The sequence below is a fragment of the Phodopus roborovskii genome, unplaced genomic scaffold (assembly GCF_943737965.1).
Source record: "Phodopus roborovskii unplaced genomic scaffold, PHOROB, whole genome shotgun sequence".
NCBI classification, from domain to species: domain Eukaryota; kingdom Metazoa; phylum Chordata; class Mammalia; order Rodentia; family Cricetidae; genus Phodopus; species Phodopus roborovskii.
Window position 1 is genome coordinate 11,662,387 of NW_026126517.1, and position 18,935 is coordinate 11,681,321.

Genomic DNA, 18,935 nt, shown 5'->3' on the forward strand with positions numbered 1-18,935 from the left:
GTGAAAGAACAACGGAGCAGATCTGGGCTCATGAATTCATTATGCCAAATGCTTTGAGACAGCTTGAAAAGAATGTATGCCATTTTCTCTTTCAGTGCTATGCTTAAGTCAGTCCACCTTTTGCCAATCCGCTTGAAAGCATTTCAACACCATTTAAAGAGTAAAGAGTCAGCCAAACAGTCTGGTCCCTCTTCCTTCTTCCTATATGCCCTTCCTTAAGACACCCAAAACAAGATGGTGACAGTCACCTGGTTCTGAGCTAGTCTCCAAGTTCCTAATGGTTCATGCCCTCAAGATTTCTTTCCTGTGCTGTGAGGTTGGAGCAGGCCTTGTGTTGTGGAGAGATTTCCCACCATGTTTGTTTCAATATGATTTTACTGTCTGAAAGTAGGGAGACGACCACTGAGGTTGGTGACAAATCAATTAAATGGTATGATAACGAAATAGAGAAAGCTACTTACATTATGCCCAACACCCATGAAACTGCTAAATGAATTTCTTCTGGGCAGGCACAGGTAGCACATATCTGTAGCTAGTCCCAGAACTAAGGAGGCTGGGGCAGGAGGATTGCTGCAAGGTCCTGCCGCCTGGTTTACACAGTGAATTCTAGGACAGCATGTGCTACACAGTGAACTCTCTCAGACAACCCAAACAAGTAAACGGACATATAAATCAGGCAAAGCTCTCCTTGCAATCAACCCCTATGCTGGAAGAAGAGGCAACAAGGCAGCTTTTAGTTCTGTGAACTACAGAGCAATATCCACGAGCTCTTCCTCTGCCTCTACTCCTGTATCTTCTGTCATGTGGAATTAAGCCCGGAACTCAGAAATGTGGCTTCACTCTAGGAGGGCAGTCACAACTTCCCATGGAAACAAACACCCAGGGCAGAGAAAAGATGTGCCCATCACAAAATATCCTTCAGACCAATAGATAAATCCCTCCAAACTCCCTCGGAGACATCTAATTGTTCTAAGACACAACTGCATCTACATGTTTACAAATAGAGGGAGCCAGCCTTTCTGGTGAAGTTATTTCGGTAAGAATCATTTTAGCCCCTGACCTATAATTCACTTTGTTCAAGCTCTGGACATTTTGCCCCTTGCCACCTAGCACCCACTCTAGAGTGGCAGCTTTTGAATTCCCTCCATGTCCTGGCAGCAGAGTATACTGGGATTGGTCTGGGTAATGTTCATCCAATACACTGGAGGATTTAACAACAAAACCCCCACCCACAAGTAACCAATATCTGGGGGAAAGAAAGAGGCTATTTCTACATAATGATATAACTTGTGGCACACACATGGGGGCGTTCCTTTTGTTAAATATAGTTATTTCTATTTTAAAACCAAAAGAGCTGGCTGTAATTTTGGGAAGGTGGAACCTAGCAGAGGCCAGGAAGCACATGCCTGAGGGAAGGGTGAGCAAGGGTGGAAGGAAAGAATGGCGGGTATGAGGCAGCCTTGACTCTGCCCTTGGGGTAGGTTGAATCCTGGGATACCAAACCACTCATGGAAAGTCTGCCTTCTCCTATGTTTGAGAGTGGGCTTTCTGGAATCTGCTTGCCAGGGTTCTGGTGACATTTGAGAATCTGCCTTGGATGGTAGCTAGGGAGTCGGGGTGGGGTGGGGTGGATATGCAAATTTCTCTGGTTTGCATTTCTCTGAAGACTAGGCATCTAGGTAGGGTTTTGTGTTCTGAGGGACAGGCCTACTCTTCCACTACAGCCCCCAAATAATGGAAACATGGGCACTGGCCAGGCAGCTGGTTCCCAAGTTACCTGCAGGCACAATGACTCTCCGTTCATTGGTGGTCATGTTGGGAGGAGGGGGGCCATTCTTCTCATCCATGTAGCTATTATAGTTCATGGGGTTGGTCTCACCTCCGCCTACCAGCTTGTTGCATTTGCTGACACTGCAGTCCACTGGAGATTCCCTGGAATGAGAGGAGACAAAGATCAAACATTGTTACTGTGGGGATGTCTCACTCCAGCTTCAGCAGAGTTGGCCAGTCACTTAGACACCCACTGGATAATGATACAGTGACGATGAAATCTTATTGCCATCCTTCATGTAAAACCCAGTCTGATTCTGTTATAAGCACCGTGTCTCCTGTTGAATGCATTTCAGTGGGCTGCAGCCCTCACAATCTGATTGCACTGTTCAGTTTCAACCAGATTGCCAGTGACCAACACTTCCCATTTGTACTAGTCCTTTTCTAAGACAGGCCTTCCCCACAGTCCTATAGTACTTTATGTCTCCCTCCCTTACAGGGCTGATCACACTATAAGATGGTCAGTGTGGCCTGTGGCCTGTCATTGCCGTTTCTTGACATAGGGCCATGATTCGCTGGTCCAGTTATTTCTATTGCACATATATTGTGTTAATGCATTTTTAAATCTGCTGTGTGCTTTATCTGGATTTCCATAACCCTTTCAGATCTGTTGAGCAGGGGTTACTACATCCCCTTTATGGTTACCAAAATGGAACGGTGTGGTGATGAACAGAATCTCATAGCTAGTAAAGATGGATGCAGGACTCAGGTCCCCAGAACTAAGCTTCTCAATTAAGTCTACATACAGAAGAGCTGGATGATACAAGAAAGAGGACTAGAATCCAGGACCACCATCTTGATCTGTAATAATTCTTGTAGTGTTTTACAGCCATGAGCAGTTAGAAGAAGCAATATGGATATTTGCAAGGGAGAAAGCAATCACCCAACTTAAACTAAAACAACAGAGCCCAATTAGCATCTGATATTTGCAGCATCTGACACTGAACAATGGGCTGGAGAGCTAGATGGACAAGCCCCCTGTGCTTAGCTGATGCAGCTAAATACACACAGAACACTCTATGGGTCCCCAGTGACCTTCAGCATAATATCATGGTACTCTCAGCATGCCAGGAGAGGTGCCATCCCAACTTGCCCAGCTCTCACTCAATCCTTCCAAGAAGCAACACCATAGAAGACTCATAGAAGTCCAGTGGGAGCTGTGGTATGGTAATGCCAGGTGGCAAGCATCAACCTGGCATCCTGGGAGGTGGTCAGTTCTCTTGAGAGTGCCAAAACCAGCCATAAAATCAAGAGATCCAACAAAATTAAAGTGTGCCAGCTTGTCTTGCTAACCGTTTTCTAGTCCCCTGGCCTGGCTGCTGTCTCCAGTCACTCTGCTCTCTGTCTTCTGCAGTGGGCAGGAACAGACTTAGAGCCCTTACAGAATGCTGGGGAGCCACCCATCCCCACAGCCAGGACAGCAGTCACCAGCCCAGGAGGAGGGGAACAGTCCAGGGCTCCCAAGAGTCAGGCAGAGTGGGGAGGCCTGAGCACATTCAATAAAGAAAATTAAATGAATTTGTTTCTTAATCTGAAAGGAAAAAAATATTGCAGATCACTTATCATGCCTGGGAGATAAATGCTCCACTGAGATATTAGAAGGCAGATGGTAATTTTTTCCTGATGTCTTACCGAGGAGAACATGGGCTGAAAATGAAAATAAGATGTATAACTTACACATGTTAGAATTTAAGGTTTTTACTATTTGCCTACTGTTTTTCCAGGCAGAGAACCAAAAACCAGCCGTCAGAGTCCCAGATTGTTGAAGGTTTAATGTCCCCATGGCAGTCGGAGGGGAGGCAGTAGCACGTCGGGGCCTTTCACCAGTGCTCAGCCCTCTGGCTTCTGCTGTTGAAGGACTTGGCTTGAGATGAAGCAGCCCCAGTCAGACCCGGGTGCCTGTGTCTAAGCTGAGCTGGCCTGAGCACTTTACCCCACCCTCCAGGAAAACTATGTGCATGCATGCATACACACATACATTTCACCACACACAGCACACATATGCATAATGAAAACATTCAGACTCCAACTTTATTACATAGGTGCACAAACACAAACAATTCACTATACTCTACACACTTTATCACACATATCACAAACACAATGCTAACATGCATGTGTATATTCATATACTCTACCACATATACACATGTTCATACCTATGTACACACACATGCTACTTTACACAGTACATGCACACGCACATATATACATATCCATAGCCCACCATATACCTATATACAAAATACAAACGTGTACACATGTACTCCATTTATACATCTATATAGTCATACATACTCTATAATATAAAACACATATATACACTCTACCACCTACATGTATATAATATATGTATGCACACAATCATAGGCTATCACACACATATAATTAGATGAATACACACCCCCATCACAGATATGTATGTATATGCTAACACACACATACACACACACACACACACACAGGAACTCATACCACCACAGTCTCGTTGTCTTCCCCAGATTCTTGTCAGATGAGAAACCATCCAAATGCCAGAGAAGCTTGGAGAATTAAGTTGGCCTAAAACCAAGATAGTGGAGTTTTCATTGGCTGGCAGGGGTGGGGTTGGGGAGGGTGGTCAGCATACACATACTTCTTTTGCAGGGTACCTAGAGCCAGACAGCCAGGTTATGTGGTAGCAGAAGAGATGCCTATTCCAAGGCCTCCATTGATTAATTTTATGAATATTGGGGAGAAGAATTTCAAACCGTTCTTTTACATTAGAGTCGGGCCTTGGAATTTATGCATTTAAAATTGGCTTCTTGCCAGGCAGAGGTTAGAACCTCAGAAATGCCCAAATTCGTGGCCCTTGTGGTTTGGAGCTATGCACAGTGGGCATGGGTGGCAAGAGGAGACACAAAACCAAGCCTAATAGTGACCAATGATGAGGGTGCCACAGGCAGGGGCAGGAAGCAGGTGCAGAAGAGCAGAGGCACCCTGGGTCCCACTACTGGCAATGTCTAGCTGACCAGTGATGGCACTCCATTCACTAGACCCCCTCCCCAAAATTCTAGCTGTCACCCCTCCCCCAGCCTTCTTCCAGCTGTACCCTAGAGGCCTGTTACCTCCCTGGCTGCCCCTCCCTGCCCTTCTTTAAAATAAGGCCCCATTCTTGGTCACAGGCAGTTGCTCTCAAGGCCTGAAAAGGGACTTCCTTAGAAAAAAAGGCTGACACCCAGCTGAGACCTTAGCCCTTGTAGAGCTAGCTGGCCATCCTACTCTAGTTCAGGGTGAGAAAGAAGGAAACCATACCTCCCTGGCTTGCACACTTGTCTGCCAGACTTGCCTCCATCCTCTTTGCCTCAGCCAGACAGCACAGCCATCGGCTTGGTGATCACTGCCTGTCCAGGTGAAGCCTAGCATAAAAGGCTGCTCTTTAATGAGGCAGCTGGCGCCTGTGAAGTGGGCTTGAGGAAAACAAGAGAGAGGGGAGGCGGGGAGCCCTGGAGGGGGAAGAGGCTTGGCCATTCACTGCCCATACGCTGCTGCTAATTTGTATTGAGACTTGCACTTACAGCAAGCAAGGGGTTGGGGCCCACAGGCAGCTGACTGTACTGGGGCAGGTGACAAGAGGGCTTGAGGCTGCCACAATAGAGCAGGGAGGAAGTGATGGCTTGGATGTGTAACTCTGAGCATCTCTATGTCAGGGCTGGGGAAGGCCACAGACAGCAGGCCACAATACGACATAACCTTCCTAGACAGAAGCTTCTATTTCTGTGTGTTTATTGAAGACTGCTTTAAAAAGAACCACTGCCTATGATTCACAAAAGTGCCTTCAGATTCTTAAGCAACATGAAACAAGGTGTGAAATCCTAAGATGAGGCAAAGGGGTCCCATTTCCCTCAGAGCACCTAGACACATCATGTATCATCGGATCACAGATCTGCTGACCCTCAAGGGCCACTCACTATCCACAAAGCCTGCAGGGCTCCCTGAGCCACATGGTTGTATTAGAATCTATCTGCATCTATCGTGTAGCATGCCCAATGCACACCTGAGGGATCTGGGGTGCCTTTAGCATTTCTGGGAGGTCCGTTTATGGAGGTGATTCATTGCTTCCGATAAGGAAGTATAATCTCAGAAAAAAAATGACACACAAAACCCCCACCACCTTGGCTTTAACAAGATAGTGTGCCCTGTCCTCCACACTCCCCATGCAAGGTTTAGAATTTAGAAATGTTGAAAGGTGACAGAGGGGCAAAAGTGACAGAGTGAAGGAGGCTCATCTTTTTAGTGTGGAACAGGATTCTATGGGTGTTCAGTGCCTCCTGATGATGCTGGCCAGTGCAGGATGTCTCAGAGCAAGTGATGCTGAGTTCAGATCCTGAATGCCAGGTACCTAAAACTAATTCTTATGCTTTCTCCCTCGACAGCTGATAGAATTTCCTTCATGCACTGTTTTCTCCTTTCCCCATGGTTGAGACAGGATGCAGCTGAGAGTTATTTGCAGACCACAGCTTGGATCAAGTTTCTGAAGTTTCTATCCAGCACAGAACCTATGGGCTGTGCTGTTTGGAAGGCAACCCAGAGAACCAGATTCAACCACAACAGGAAGATGGGAAAGGAGACAGAGTAACCCTCCCATAACTCAGGCAACCCAGAAGATCTCTGATGCCTCAGATCTCGGCCCCTCAGCATGACCCTTTGACCCTGGACCAGACAGCGGCTGCTAGGATAAAAGGCAAGAGGGTATTGCAGCTTCAGAGACATGAGATACCTCCTTCATGTCAAAGACACAAACATCTATGGTGCTTCCAAGAAGCATGAAGAAGTAACCCAGAAACCTACATTTCTTAAAGAACATGGTAGGGATGCCCTGTGAATCCCTGGGCAGTGTGAAGCATTCTGCCCCAGCACAGTCCAATCCAAGTAAATTGTGAGTCACATGTTTGAGCCTCATGGATCATTTTTACCTTACTGAGTTTTAAAATTACGGAGGAAAAAAAAAAAAAAAAAGAGTGAAAGGCTGAGACATGGCTCAGCAGTTAAGAGCACTTCTTGCAGAGGATCACATGATGACCCACAACCTCTATAATTCCAATTCTGCGGAGTTATAGAGGCACCAGGCACACATGCGGCACACATACACAAATGCAAGCAAAACACTCATATGCATAAGTAAATAAATGAATCTAATAGGGGAACTGAATTGGAATAATAGAGTAAATATATTGTGATCTTTGTACAGCTACAAGATGATCCTTTCAGCAGAATCAACAGTCACCAACATGCTTTACATTTTATCATTTAAATCCATTGTGTATATTACATTGTAGCACATCTCAGTGCCAGTGCTCAGCGACACAGGGCTAGATAGGGACTACTGAATTAGAGCACTGGGTGGCACAGGCCTGTCCCATGAGCCAAGAACTCCCAAGCTGTCTGCCCTGCTTTGTTTCCTTATTTGAAATCTGGGAGCATTTATAGGTCCTCCTTTACATTTAAAAACTTACTTTGTGTGCATAGGGATGCGTATATGCTGTGGCATGGGTATGGAAATCAGAGGACAACTTGGAGGAGTTGGTTCTCTCATTCTAGAGTGTGTATGTTCTGGGGGGTAGAACTTAGGTCTTCGAGCATGGTGGCAGGTACTTTTACCCACTAAACTATCTCACTGGCCCTCCCCTACAGTTTGTGTTATGATAAATGGGCTTCCTGAAAAGTATCAAATCATATTCATGTCTTGGTAACCACCAGAAATAGAAGGTATGGCCCTATTGCTGAATGTGCCACATTTTTTGGTTATAGTGAGCAGAGAAATAGAGCTAGAGTTGAACTGGGAATTTTCTCCCTACCAGTTGGCATTTGTGGTGCCAGAAGGCTCTATGTAGGCTCTTGTGGGAGAACATGTATCAGTGGTCTCATTCTGCTGTAAGTCATGCTTGCTATGCAATACTGACCTGGCAGGCCCTATTTACCCACTGATACAATAGTGACATGACTATATGTGGGTAACCAGCCACTCTATAATTGGAAGCCTCCTGCGTGACAGGCGATACACATCTAGTACCATAAATCTGGTCAAAAGCCTGTGGCTGATGGGATCATGGATCCAATAAGAACATAAGGCTGTTGTTTCCCTAAATGGACATGTTGTCAAATTTAAATATTTATGTTTATATCCATAGACTGGTGTTTCTGTCAGTCTAGAACAGAAAAGCTTTTTATGGAGTGATTGTTAGAGCTAGACTCATATCTCATCAAATGCTGAGAAGTGACTGTTACGCTCTCAGCTTTGAGCAGGGCATCTTCATCACACATACCCCTAGCCTACAAAACACTGAGAAGAAGGGATAGAGAATCAAGGGATAGGAAGGGGTGCCATAAAATGCTGACACCCAGATGCAACACGGCTCTTAAAATCACAAACATGCAGTAGCAATGGATACTTTTGAAAGACTGGACTCTTCAACATTCATTCACTGCTAGAGGAGGTGGCCATGAAACATTGCCCCTTCTGGAGGAAATATTAACTGTTAGTTGCTGCAGAAGGGTGTGTTATTTCCTTCCTGGAGAACCAGATGGCAAGAAGGAATTCAGAGGGAAAGCAAGTGGGGTAACAGAGAATAATGGGGGGTAAATATAATCATGATACACTGCATATATGCATGAAACTATAAACATTTTAAAAATATGCAACTAACTAAGTACTGTTAGTGGTATTACTCAGAAAAAGACAGATGTGCAGTGTTCAGGATGAGTAATTTAAATAGACTGGCATCCATAGATCATTTCATTTCTTGCCCTGTCTGTTTGACTGTCTGCTTCTCTCTCTCTCTCTCTCTCTCTCTCTCTCTCTCTCTCTCTGTCTCTGTCTCTGTCTCTGTATGTGTGAGAGTGTGTGTGTTGTGTGTGTGTGTATTTGTATATGGATGTGTTTCCTTGCCATATGCATGCCTCTGGAGACCAAAGGACAACTTTGGGTGTTGTTCCTCAGGAGCCATTGATCTTTTTTTATGATAGAGGATCTGCAGCTTTCCCAGTAGGCCTGGCTGGCTGTCCAGTGATCCCTGGAGATTCACTCCCATATACCTCCTCAGCACCTGGAATTACAGGTACAACCCACCATGCCTGGTGTTTTTACTTGTCCTTTCTTTTGCATAGTTAAGTAATAACAAGTTAAAGCTTGGCATGATTACATCTTACATAAAAGCATCTCTCTGGAAGTACTTGTTCCTAGCATTTTACTGTCCTTCATGTGAGTGTTTTAAGGATATTGATTAGGTACAGGCCATGGCTGTACCTACTTGTCTGCCTATAGAGATTATTAGACCTTAGCTTCTGCAGAGTGGATGAGAGTGAGCTGTTCTGAACCTAAGTCACCAGCTAAGCCAGAACAAATGAACCAGCTGATGTTACTTTGTACTATTAGGTAAATATTCACCCACCTTACAGAGATATTTACATGGGCTTCTTCTAGCTAGGATCTGCATGACAAAAGCTAGGCATGATCTGGAAAGTGGGTCCAGGAAGTCTGTTTTCCTCACAGGATTTTCTTAGCTTTAGAACACTCTCCTGCAGGGCCCAGGAGTCCCCAGGAAGCAGGGAAGGGAACTTAGAGATGCAGACTTGTTAGGACTCACCCATGTTTCAAATCCACAGGGCTAACTCAGCAGAGCTCGCTCTCTGTCCTGGCCTAGGCATTGGTAATAGCATGTTACCTGCTCTAGGTAACATGCTCTAAAATCTGAAATGTTTTGGGTACCCACATGGAGCCATATGTAGAATATTTCATATTCCATTCCTGATCTCAATGGAGAGGTGACAGTCCAAAAGCAGATACACTAAACTATAGCTTTACTGTTGGACTGTGAGCTTATGTACTTACAAAACAGTAGATAGCAAGCTTAGATATTGGCCCCACCCCCAAGCTATCTCACAGTGTATAAAGGCATTGCAAAATCTGAAACCTGAAACACATGACAAATGTTTCAGGTAAGGGACATGACCTTGAAGGAGCAACTTGACCTTGGCCTGCTTTACTGTGCCCCATTTAGCTTTTTTTTTTTTTTTTTTTTTTTTTTCCCTTAAAAACTACAGAGCTCTGTTCAGTGAGCAGAAGCCCCACCCACATTGCTAGGGAGGGCAGAGACAAGGACTCTATTCTGTTTTAGATTGGGCAACTGTCGGGAAAGACTTTGAAGAGGTGATATATGGGTAAAGACCTGAAAGGACCATATAAATAAATGGAGTAGGAATGTTTTAGGAAAAAGGGACTTGGGGAAGATAAGCTAAGGAGGAGGTGTGCTAGGGTATGCAGGAGCAGCTAGAGTCTTGTGTGATGGGGGTAGAGGAAGGGAGCAGGGGAGCCAGGGAGGATATGGGATGGACAGTGGGACTCCGGCTAAGGACTTTAGGTTCTATTATAAGATGCTAAATGGTTTTGAGCAAGGAGGTTACTCTTGTGAAAGGCTGACCCTCACTGTTGCCTGCCAGGAGAATAGACCTTGGGAAGGTAAGTGTTTTGAAAGGGGAGCATGGGGTGCCTCTGTAGCAGCCCAAACTATGGGTTTGGCAGGCACTGGTAGCTTGATGAAAGCTACAGCAAGACCATAGACTCTCCAATCCTGGGATCTGGATTTTCAATATGGAGCAGGAGCGCCCTGTGATTAGGCAATTTGGGAGACATTTCTGAACTGGCTTCATCACTGGAAGGTGCTGGTAGAATGAGATCATGATGTAGAACCATGATGCACAGGCAGAGAGGGAGGTCCAGGAAGATGCCTAAGGAAGCAGAAAGTGTGATCTGGCACCAGAATGGCCTGTCTTGGCTTCTTTTGTACATAGTAACAAGGTTAGAATATTGACCTCCTAGGAGAGTGTTGGGGAACAAGCGATAGTAGACTGTGGATAAAGGTGTTTGGTAAACTGTACTCTGAGACTGGACTTACAGGAATCAAGGCATCATCATCATTCCTCAGATACAGCTGCCACAGAGGGACTCAAGCTTCCCTGACTCTAGACCCTAGAAGGGTGGCCGAGGTTCCACTTTCTGGTTTTAGTTAATGGGACAGAAGTGTGGCGGGACTGAGGGCAGCTCGGAGAGACCGCTGTAAAGAGAAACTACCTCCCAGCAGCCTCACCAGCCCAGCCCCTCCTGAATAGTTTCCTCCATGACTCACTTTCACAGTTAAGCCTCCTGGAGATGATACCTAAGCCCCAATTCCAGCCCCAAATCCTATGGGCTTTGGCTTCCAAAAGCCAGGAGACATTTTAATTTTGAGGTTGCACCACTTGTTCGCAGAGGATCCTAAAGGAAACTGTGACATCCCTCCCCAAGGCACTGCCTCTCCCCACCTGCCTGTGGCTGCTAACTGCATCCACTTTTCAAAGTCCAAACCTGCCTTGCTTCCTGTTTATTAAGCCTAAGCTCTTGTAATTGCCCCTCTGATATGCCCTTTATGCATCTCTCCTGGATTTCTGTAATCATTGCTGTCACCATATCCCAGAACTTTGATTTCTTACCTTTCTGCCTCTCCTGTCCCCAATCCTTGTGGACAATGATGGTCACCTCATCAGCCTTGACTCATGGTTCCCATGCTGTTTGGTGTCATATCAGTACTCAGCCAATGGAATAGGCTTGTTTCTAACCCTATCAACCAAGGTCTTTTTTTTTTTTTTTTTTTTTTTCAATGTCCATTTGCTTCAGACCGAGTGGATTACCTGGGAATCTACTGGGAATTATCGGGTAATGAGCATGGCTAAAGTTTTCCCTTTTGTGATTGACTCTGTGTATGGTAGTCACTGTTGGGTACTTTGGAGTCACAGACACTGTCCTGAGTCCTTTCCCTATGGCAGCATACTCACTGAACCTGTTAAAAAGCAGGTGTCCTGGCTCTGGTTTAGACAAGATGAAGCTGGTATTCAGATGGATTTAGATAACTTAGCCAAAATGTAGAGGCAGGCCCTGAAGCCTGGGCTCCCTGTTCATGGGTCTGAAGTCCTTGCTTCAATGTTTTCCCATCCCTGGATTCTCCTCCCCTGTTCCATAAGGGAAGTCATACCTGGCCTGAACATCTTTGCTAAGAGCCTTCACACACACTTCCCATTTATGAGGCTTGCTTCCTGCACACGTCCATCTTCCTCACCACTTCTCCATTGTTACTAGAAGAATGGTTGGGTCATCTTTGCTCTGGTGAGTCCCACTCAGAGAGGTTAAACATCCTCAATGGCATAGCAGGGGCATCTTCTTGCTGTTATTTCCCCAGAGGAGCTGGACCTGGGCCAGAGCCTGACACCAAACATGCATTCCTGAGTACCTGCAATGGGGTCTTGGGGCCTGACCCCAACTTGGCTTCTGTGAGCTACACCTTAACCATGACAGACAGGTGGGCTTCCTCATCCTATTCCACTCATAGTCTTCAGTTCTATAGACCTCACTTGCCACAGCTGACTAGGAATAGACTCACACTCCCAGGCCAGGCCAGAGTGCCATCTGCTACTTCGTGCAGATCTGTCTGCCAGGGTGGCCCCTGGAGGAATTGTGCTCAGGTTTCCCCACCCTCATAAAGGTCAGCTCTGGCAGGCTTACCTAGATCCATTCATGTGGTCATACTCCCGCTTGACATTGACCCTCACTGGCTGGTTGATCCACTCTTGCTGTGGTGGCAGGGGGTTGATTTTGTGAGGCTGCCCGTAGTCAGGACTCCCCGAAGCAGTCATGTCTGCCTTGGGGAGATGGGCTGCCGCTCCGTATGCTGAATCGAAGAGGGACTGGTCGTCACTCACCACCGACAGAGCCTCCTATAATCAGGAAAAAGAAACAAAATTCCATGTCATTTTTCACCCAGGGTAATGGCAGCCATACTCTAAGATCTACCAGTGACACGGGGCTGCCCAGTCATGAAGTCACAATTGTTCATGTTTAACTGATTTGCAGTATTAGGGGCAGGCTTACCCCTTCCTAAGTTTAAGGAGTTCATTGTAGATGACCCTGGGGAGATAGCATCTGAACAAGGTGCACTTGTTGAGTGTGCAGGCTAGGAGTCTCATAAAGGGAAGTGGAGGTGGGGAGGCAGAGCGGACGGCACAAGTGTTGGTTCTGGTTTCCAGACATAGACAGCAGAATATTTTACTAACTGTGTGGGGTAGTCAAGTTGCTGGGAGAGAAGAAAATGAGTATTTGTTTCACAAGTGAGGCCATGGAGAGCCATTAGAGAGGTTGTCTAGGTCTGGACCACACAAGGGAATCAGGGAACCCAGAACTTCAGCTAGGTCAATCTCAATGTCCTCCTAGGTAAGTGAGAATAGCCTTTTGCTGAATTGATAGGTTATTAAATGGGCAATTCTGGTCCAAGTGTTTGGAAAGAACACAGCGGTGTGCTGAGAGCTGGCTATCAGGTGCAAGTATGTCCTGCAGGATCAAAGTGTTGATGGTTCAGCCATACAACTTAGGAGGAAGCTGAGATATATAGAAGAGGCAGTCAGTATAAGGAGACTGTGGTCTTCTTGTTCACACGGTCCCATCCTCTGATCCAGATGAGGCTTTTGGTAGTGGGTTGCGAAAAGCAACCTTATTCTTCCTAAAGACTGTGTGCCTATCAAAGCATGGGGATAAGATTCCCCCCATTCCTCCAAATGACGTTTGACCAGAGGAATCCAAGGTCATGGTCTGGAGTACAGCATTCACCAGAGCCAAGTAAGGCACAAACAAAAGCTGATCATGTTCCAGAAGAAAAGGTAGCAATCGATAGCTACCTCATCTATACATTCTATTACATGCAATCCAGTTATAGAAGAAAGAATACTATATGGGAAATAGTTATAGCAACATCAAGCACAGAGTAATACTCTGGAGATACTAGCAATGATGACCATTAGTATTTCAGTAGAGGTTCTGTTGGATTCTTGTCCAGTGCTGGATTCTGCTCCCTCTCAAATTCACATGCCAAAGCCCAGCCCAACCCCTTATACTATAACTCTACTTGGGAATAAGGCCTTTAAGGATATGGTAAAGTTGAAAAGAGAGCGTGAAGGTGGGCTCTAAACCAAACTGACTCTCTCATTGTAAGAGATTTGGACACATGAAGACCCCAAGGATGGCTGTGTGCTGAGGACTGACCACAGGAGGGAATGTAGGGTGAATGACTGTATGCAAGCCAGAGCAAGAGGCCTTAAAGGAAGCCAGCCCTGCTGCAGCTCTGACCTTGGATTTCCAGTTTTCAGAACTGCGAGCAAATAAATTTATGTTGTTCAAGCCACTCAGCCTGTGGTGTGTTGCTATGGCAACCCTGTCTTTACTTAAGGACACAATAATAGATGATGAGACCTTTTTAAGTCTTGAGTTCTGTCCACTTTCCCTACATAATTCATATCTCTGCCTGGAATATGTTCTCTAAGACAAAAACTCTTGGTGTGTCTTGTTGTCCTTCATTCAGGCCTAAAGCATGATGGGACATTTCTGTTTTCACCTGCTGCCCCTGTATAATGTTCAGGGGAAGGCTGTGGCTCTGGCAACCATTTGTATTTTGGTTATTATATCTATCTGCTCTTCATTTCAGTTAAGGGCCTGCCCTGGCTTGGTGTCCCGAAGAAATTTAAACTTCTAGTGTATACCTCCAAGTTGAAAAAACAATGTAAAGTTATGGCTTTTCAGAGGGCTGAGCATGAATCTTTGATATGATTTGGGTGTTACCCAAGATTCATCAGTCTCTCTTTTGACAACAAAAATGCAGACCAAGCCCCAGCTCTGTTATAGGAAGAGATGCTATCTATCTAAACAGTGTCTGCTGGAGAGAGTAGTGTACACACCTGGTTAATTGCTATTCTGTCCTGGGAGTTGCCACAGAATCCTAGAGATCTGGGAGGCAGAAACAGACATGGGGATGTGTGGTGAAGAGTGGATGGTCCCTCTCATTACTGCCATAAAAACAGGGAGGTCAAAAGCAGGAAAAGGCAGGATTGCTGAGTCCAAGGGACTCAGCAAACTTTCCTGAAAATGTTCTGAGTGTCTGGAGCTTTTAACATACACAGACACACAGATACACAAGATACACAGACACAGACACATACACACATACAGACACACAGATACACAGATGCACAGATACACAAAACACATACACACACAGACACATAAACACAGACTCTGAGGTACACAGACCCAGATACACATAGACACAAATACACAGATACACACATGGACACGGACACACACATTTCCCACATATACATGTGTGCGCACACACAGTTAGGGGACTGATCCTATTCGCAATCATTGCTAAAGGTCTTTCTTCCCATAACAGTGTGGAGAACAGACTCTGTAGATGAATGAGGCTAGAAAGAGAGAGAATAAAGGAAAAAGGTTTGTTTCTTGGCTGGCTTTTGGACTGAATCTGAAAAATTGAAAGTTGCCAATAGTAATACAGAAAACTTTTGGGGAGATGAGGTGCCAAACAAGTTGATTTAGGGCATACGTGAAAAATTACAGTTGTGTAGGACATTCTTACCATGTCTGCAAGGAAACAATGCCCCTTTGTCATTCAAGCCAGAGCCCATGCCCTCAGTGCCCTGCTTCTTCCACGAGGCACAGTGACAACAAGAAGCCCTTCCCAAACTGCTTTGGAGAAAATGGGTATCACTGATGGAGACAGGAGAATGGGAGAGTGCAAAGAAAGGAACTGGCTCTGGGTGATAGTAGCAGACCTTTGGATCAGCACTGGAGACCAGCAGGAATCACCATGGGGAATGAGATGTGGAAGCTGGTACCAAGGTGTAGCTGCAATAAGCCACTGTGCCAGGGAATTTCCATTCTCCCTTGTATCTCTGCCTCATCAGCATATGCTGCCGCTTATTGTGTGCTCTAGAAAACTCTCCACTTGAGCTTTAAAGTTTTAATGTTTGAACTCAAAGCTCTTACTTGTACTTAAAAATCTTTATAGGACTAAGCATTGGGCTGTGGTGAGTGAGATGCTGGTAACACCTGTCTTTGGTGCAGCAGACTGGATATAAGAATATTGATGGGGAAGTTCACTACCATTCTTGGGGAAACTCATCACCATTCTTGAGGGAGCTTACCACCACTCTTGGGGGAGTTCGCCACCATTCTTGAGGGAGTTTACCACCACTCTTGGGGGAGTTCGCCACCATTCTTGAGGGAGCTCACCACCATTCATGGGGGAGTTGACCCCCATTCTTGGGTTTTAATGAGTTTGCTTCTCCTATGGACTTGGGACAATGTTGATTACATTCAGAATATACCGGTTATTCTTGAAAAGGCCTGTTGGGTCCATGTTGCTTAAAAAGTGGATTCCCTACCCTGTGTTATGCTGAGCTTTAAGATTTCTTATCACCTCAACAGTGGTCACTAGAAGGAAGCCCCAGACAGGCTCAGGGATTGCTTCCTCAGAAGCAATTTCCCACTTCCCATGCTATAGTCAGGATAGGCTGGTTCCTCAGCCCCAGAGCTGTAGACCCAGAAAGTGGCACCTGGTCCCTGCCCCAAACTGTTAAGTTTTCTAGCACAATGGTAGACTGTGGTCTACTCCTTTTCCCTGTAGTTCTTCCAGAAGAACTGCTTGTAGTAGGAGACTGAGCTCTGAACCAAAGCAGTGGAGTGGCAGATAGCCTGCTTTTGCCCAGAGAAACTTCCTTCCCACAATCCTCAGTTGATCCAAGGAGCCAGCAGATATATATCACCAAATGACTGATGCATATGCCCTGATGAAGACTGCCTTCCTTACCTAAGTATGGATAAGGTAAGCTTCCCCTAACACAATAAACCACATCTTAAATTATAGAAACAAATAGAAACAGCAGACAATTAGCAAAGCTCTGACTAATTGGAAAATTACGTTTACATGAAATGTCTAATGCAGCCCTCCTAGCAATGATGAGAGCTATATCTGTTTTCACCTCCTAATTTTTTTTTCAGGTGATTAAATGGACATTAAGAGAAGGGAAGGAACTTGCTTGTGCATACAGAAAATGAATACAATGTGGATTTCTGTGTTTGCGCACAGAAGCATTACTACTCCCTGGTCCCTTTGTGAGAAAATTTTGTTTCTGGTTAGACACTTGGCCCTCTGAAAGTGACTTTTGTAACTCGAATCTTTGGAGTAAGAGAGGGTCTAGACACCAATCCAAGTGCCATTTGTTGTCCCTCTAGTTCCCAGTTCCAAGTCTTTATACTGTAGGAACCTTGTTTTCTCACCTACAGCTTGAGGATGTCAACAGGACCTAAACTAGTAGGTTGTAAATGCAAACAGAATTACATGATCTGAGTAAGCTGCCTAATTATCTCTTCAATGTTCTTGAAACATAGTAAATAGTTACACATTTAGATTAAAGCTACTACCAAGAGATGGCTCGAGAATGTTTGTCATGGAGATGGAGGGAGAGGACCAGATGGAGCCTGGGTAATGCTTCCTTCTTCCCTGGGTGTTTTCTCAAAAGGTCAATAGCTCAAGGAGAAAAACAAATTTGCTTGGTTTCTTTTATTTTTTCAAATGTGAGACAACCTTCGTTTTCTGACCCTAGACGTCAGAGCCCTGGATGTGACCTTGGGACTACAGGGCTTGCAACAGTGGCACCTGAACTCCAGGGTCAGGCACAGCACTAACTCCCTTGCCTCTCTACTTGCAGATCAGGCATTTTGAAAGTTCCAGGCATCCATGATCACGTGAGACGATTCTTCCAACAAGCCTGTCTATAATCTATCCATTGACCTGTTTCTCCTATTAATCTTACTTCTCTGGAAATCTTAGTTCAGATGGACAGCTGGCTCCAGAGTGCCAGGCAGAAATTCTCCCCGAAGAATGCAGAATAAGTAAGGTCTTGGAGATACACTTACCTATTCCAGGAAGCGGGTGGTGGTATTTTATATATTAACCTACATACTCCCTATATAACCTCAAAGTCTCTTCTGTTTTCCTTGAATCACAGTTTATTTAAAGCCTGCATTCGCTCTCAATGTATCCTTCAGTAAGGGGCATTGCTTCCCCACTTGGAGAAGCATTCTCAAGCACTTTAAGGTGGAACAAACCCTTTCCTTCCCAGGATTCCGGCATTGCAACACCCCTCCCCCTCTCTACAGCGCTGTCCCCATAGGCACTCCCTACCAGACTGCTACAATCATGAACAACACCCATGGGCTCCTGATCTTATTTATTCCCTGATTATTACAATTAAACCCATAGGTGACATGACAATGTTTCACTCAAGTCTCCCCTCCTATGCCTAGAGTAGGTACTAACTAAATGTCTCTGAATGACTGAGTCAGAGAGACAGTGGACTGATGAACAAGAAATCATTTGACTAGTCTATGGCCATACCACCCTGAATGCACCCGATCTTGTTGGACCTCGGAAGCTAAGCAGGGCCGGGCCTGGTTAGTACTTGAATGGGAGAAATCATTTGACAATTATATACCAGCTTTCATCTAATTTTGTACTTTTTAAATTGTTCCAACTCCATGTAGGAATTAGGATGGAAGTACCACTAGAGAAGGCACATTTTGTCTTGTTACCAGGGTGACCTCAGAATCCTGCCCAGGGCCCAGCATGTTGGACATTCAATGTATGCTTGTTGAATGAATGGACTAGGTAGTAGCTATTTCATGAAAGCTTGGCAGACCTGCTTGGGATGCAAGCAGCTAAATCTGCACCTTATGTAACTCCTTGACCACAGGTGGCTGCTCTCCAAGTACTATCCACAATTCATATGCTATCATTTACATCCCTTAAAAAGAAAATCTATGTGAGGAAATCAGGTGGTCATTTGGGATGAATTGTGGACCTCTGGCTTGTTCTCTTCCCACCTCATTGTTGCTCTCTGGAGCAAAGGACTTAGTAATCTGAAGTCCTACTTTTAAAAAAAATCCTTTTCTCCTTTTTATAATTTTGGTTGTGAACCTAGCCTTTAACGGCTGAGCCATCTCTCCAGCCCTCTTTTTCTCCTTTTTACCATGATGGATTTTGTTTCTCTGATAGCACCTTCCCTGCTGAATAGTTCCCTCCCTCCCTTTCTCTCTCTCTCTTCCTTCTTCCCTCCCTCCCTCCTCTTCTCCCTCCTCTCTCTCTCTTCCTCTCTCTCTGTCTCTCTCTTCCTCTCTCTCTGTCTCTCTGTCT

General features: G+C 45.3%; 1 protein-coding gene across 1 annotated transcript in view; it reads right to left on the bottom strand.

The window, feature by feature from the left end:
• Window positions 1-18,935, bottom strand: part of Fli1 (Fli-1 proto-oncogene, ETS transcription factor) — a 117,178-nt gene that overhangs the window by 40,352 nt on the left and 57,891 nt on the right. The window contains exons 2-3 of the mRNA XM_051197034.1: window positions 12,401-12,612; window positions 1,778-1,932 (exon numbers count right to left, since the gene is read on the bottom strand). Of these exons, the coding sequence (XP_051052991.1) occupies window positions 1,778-1,932; window positions 12,401-12,612 (367 nt within the window). The remainder of the gene's footprint in view (window positions 1-1,777; window positions 1,933-12,400; window positions 12,613-18,935) is intronic.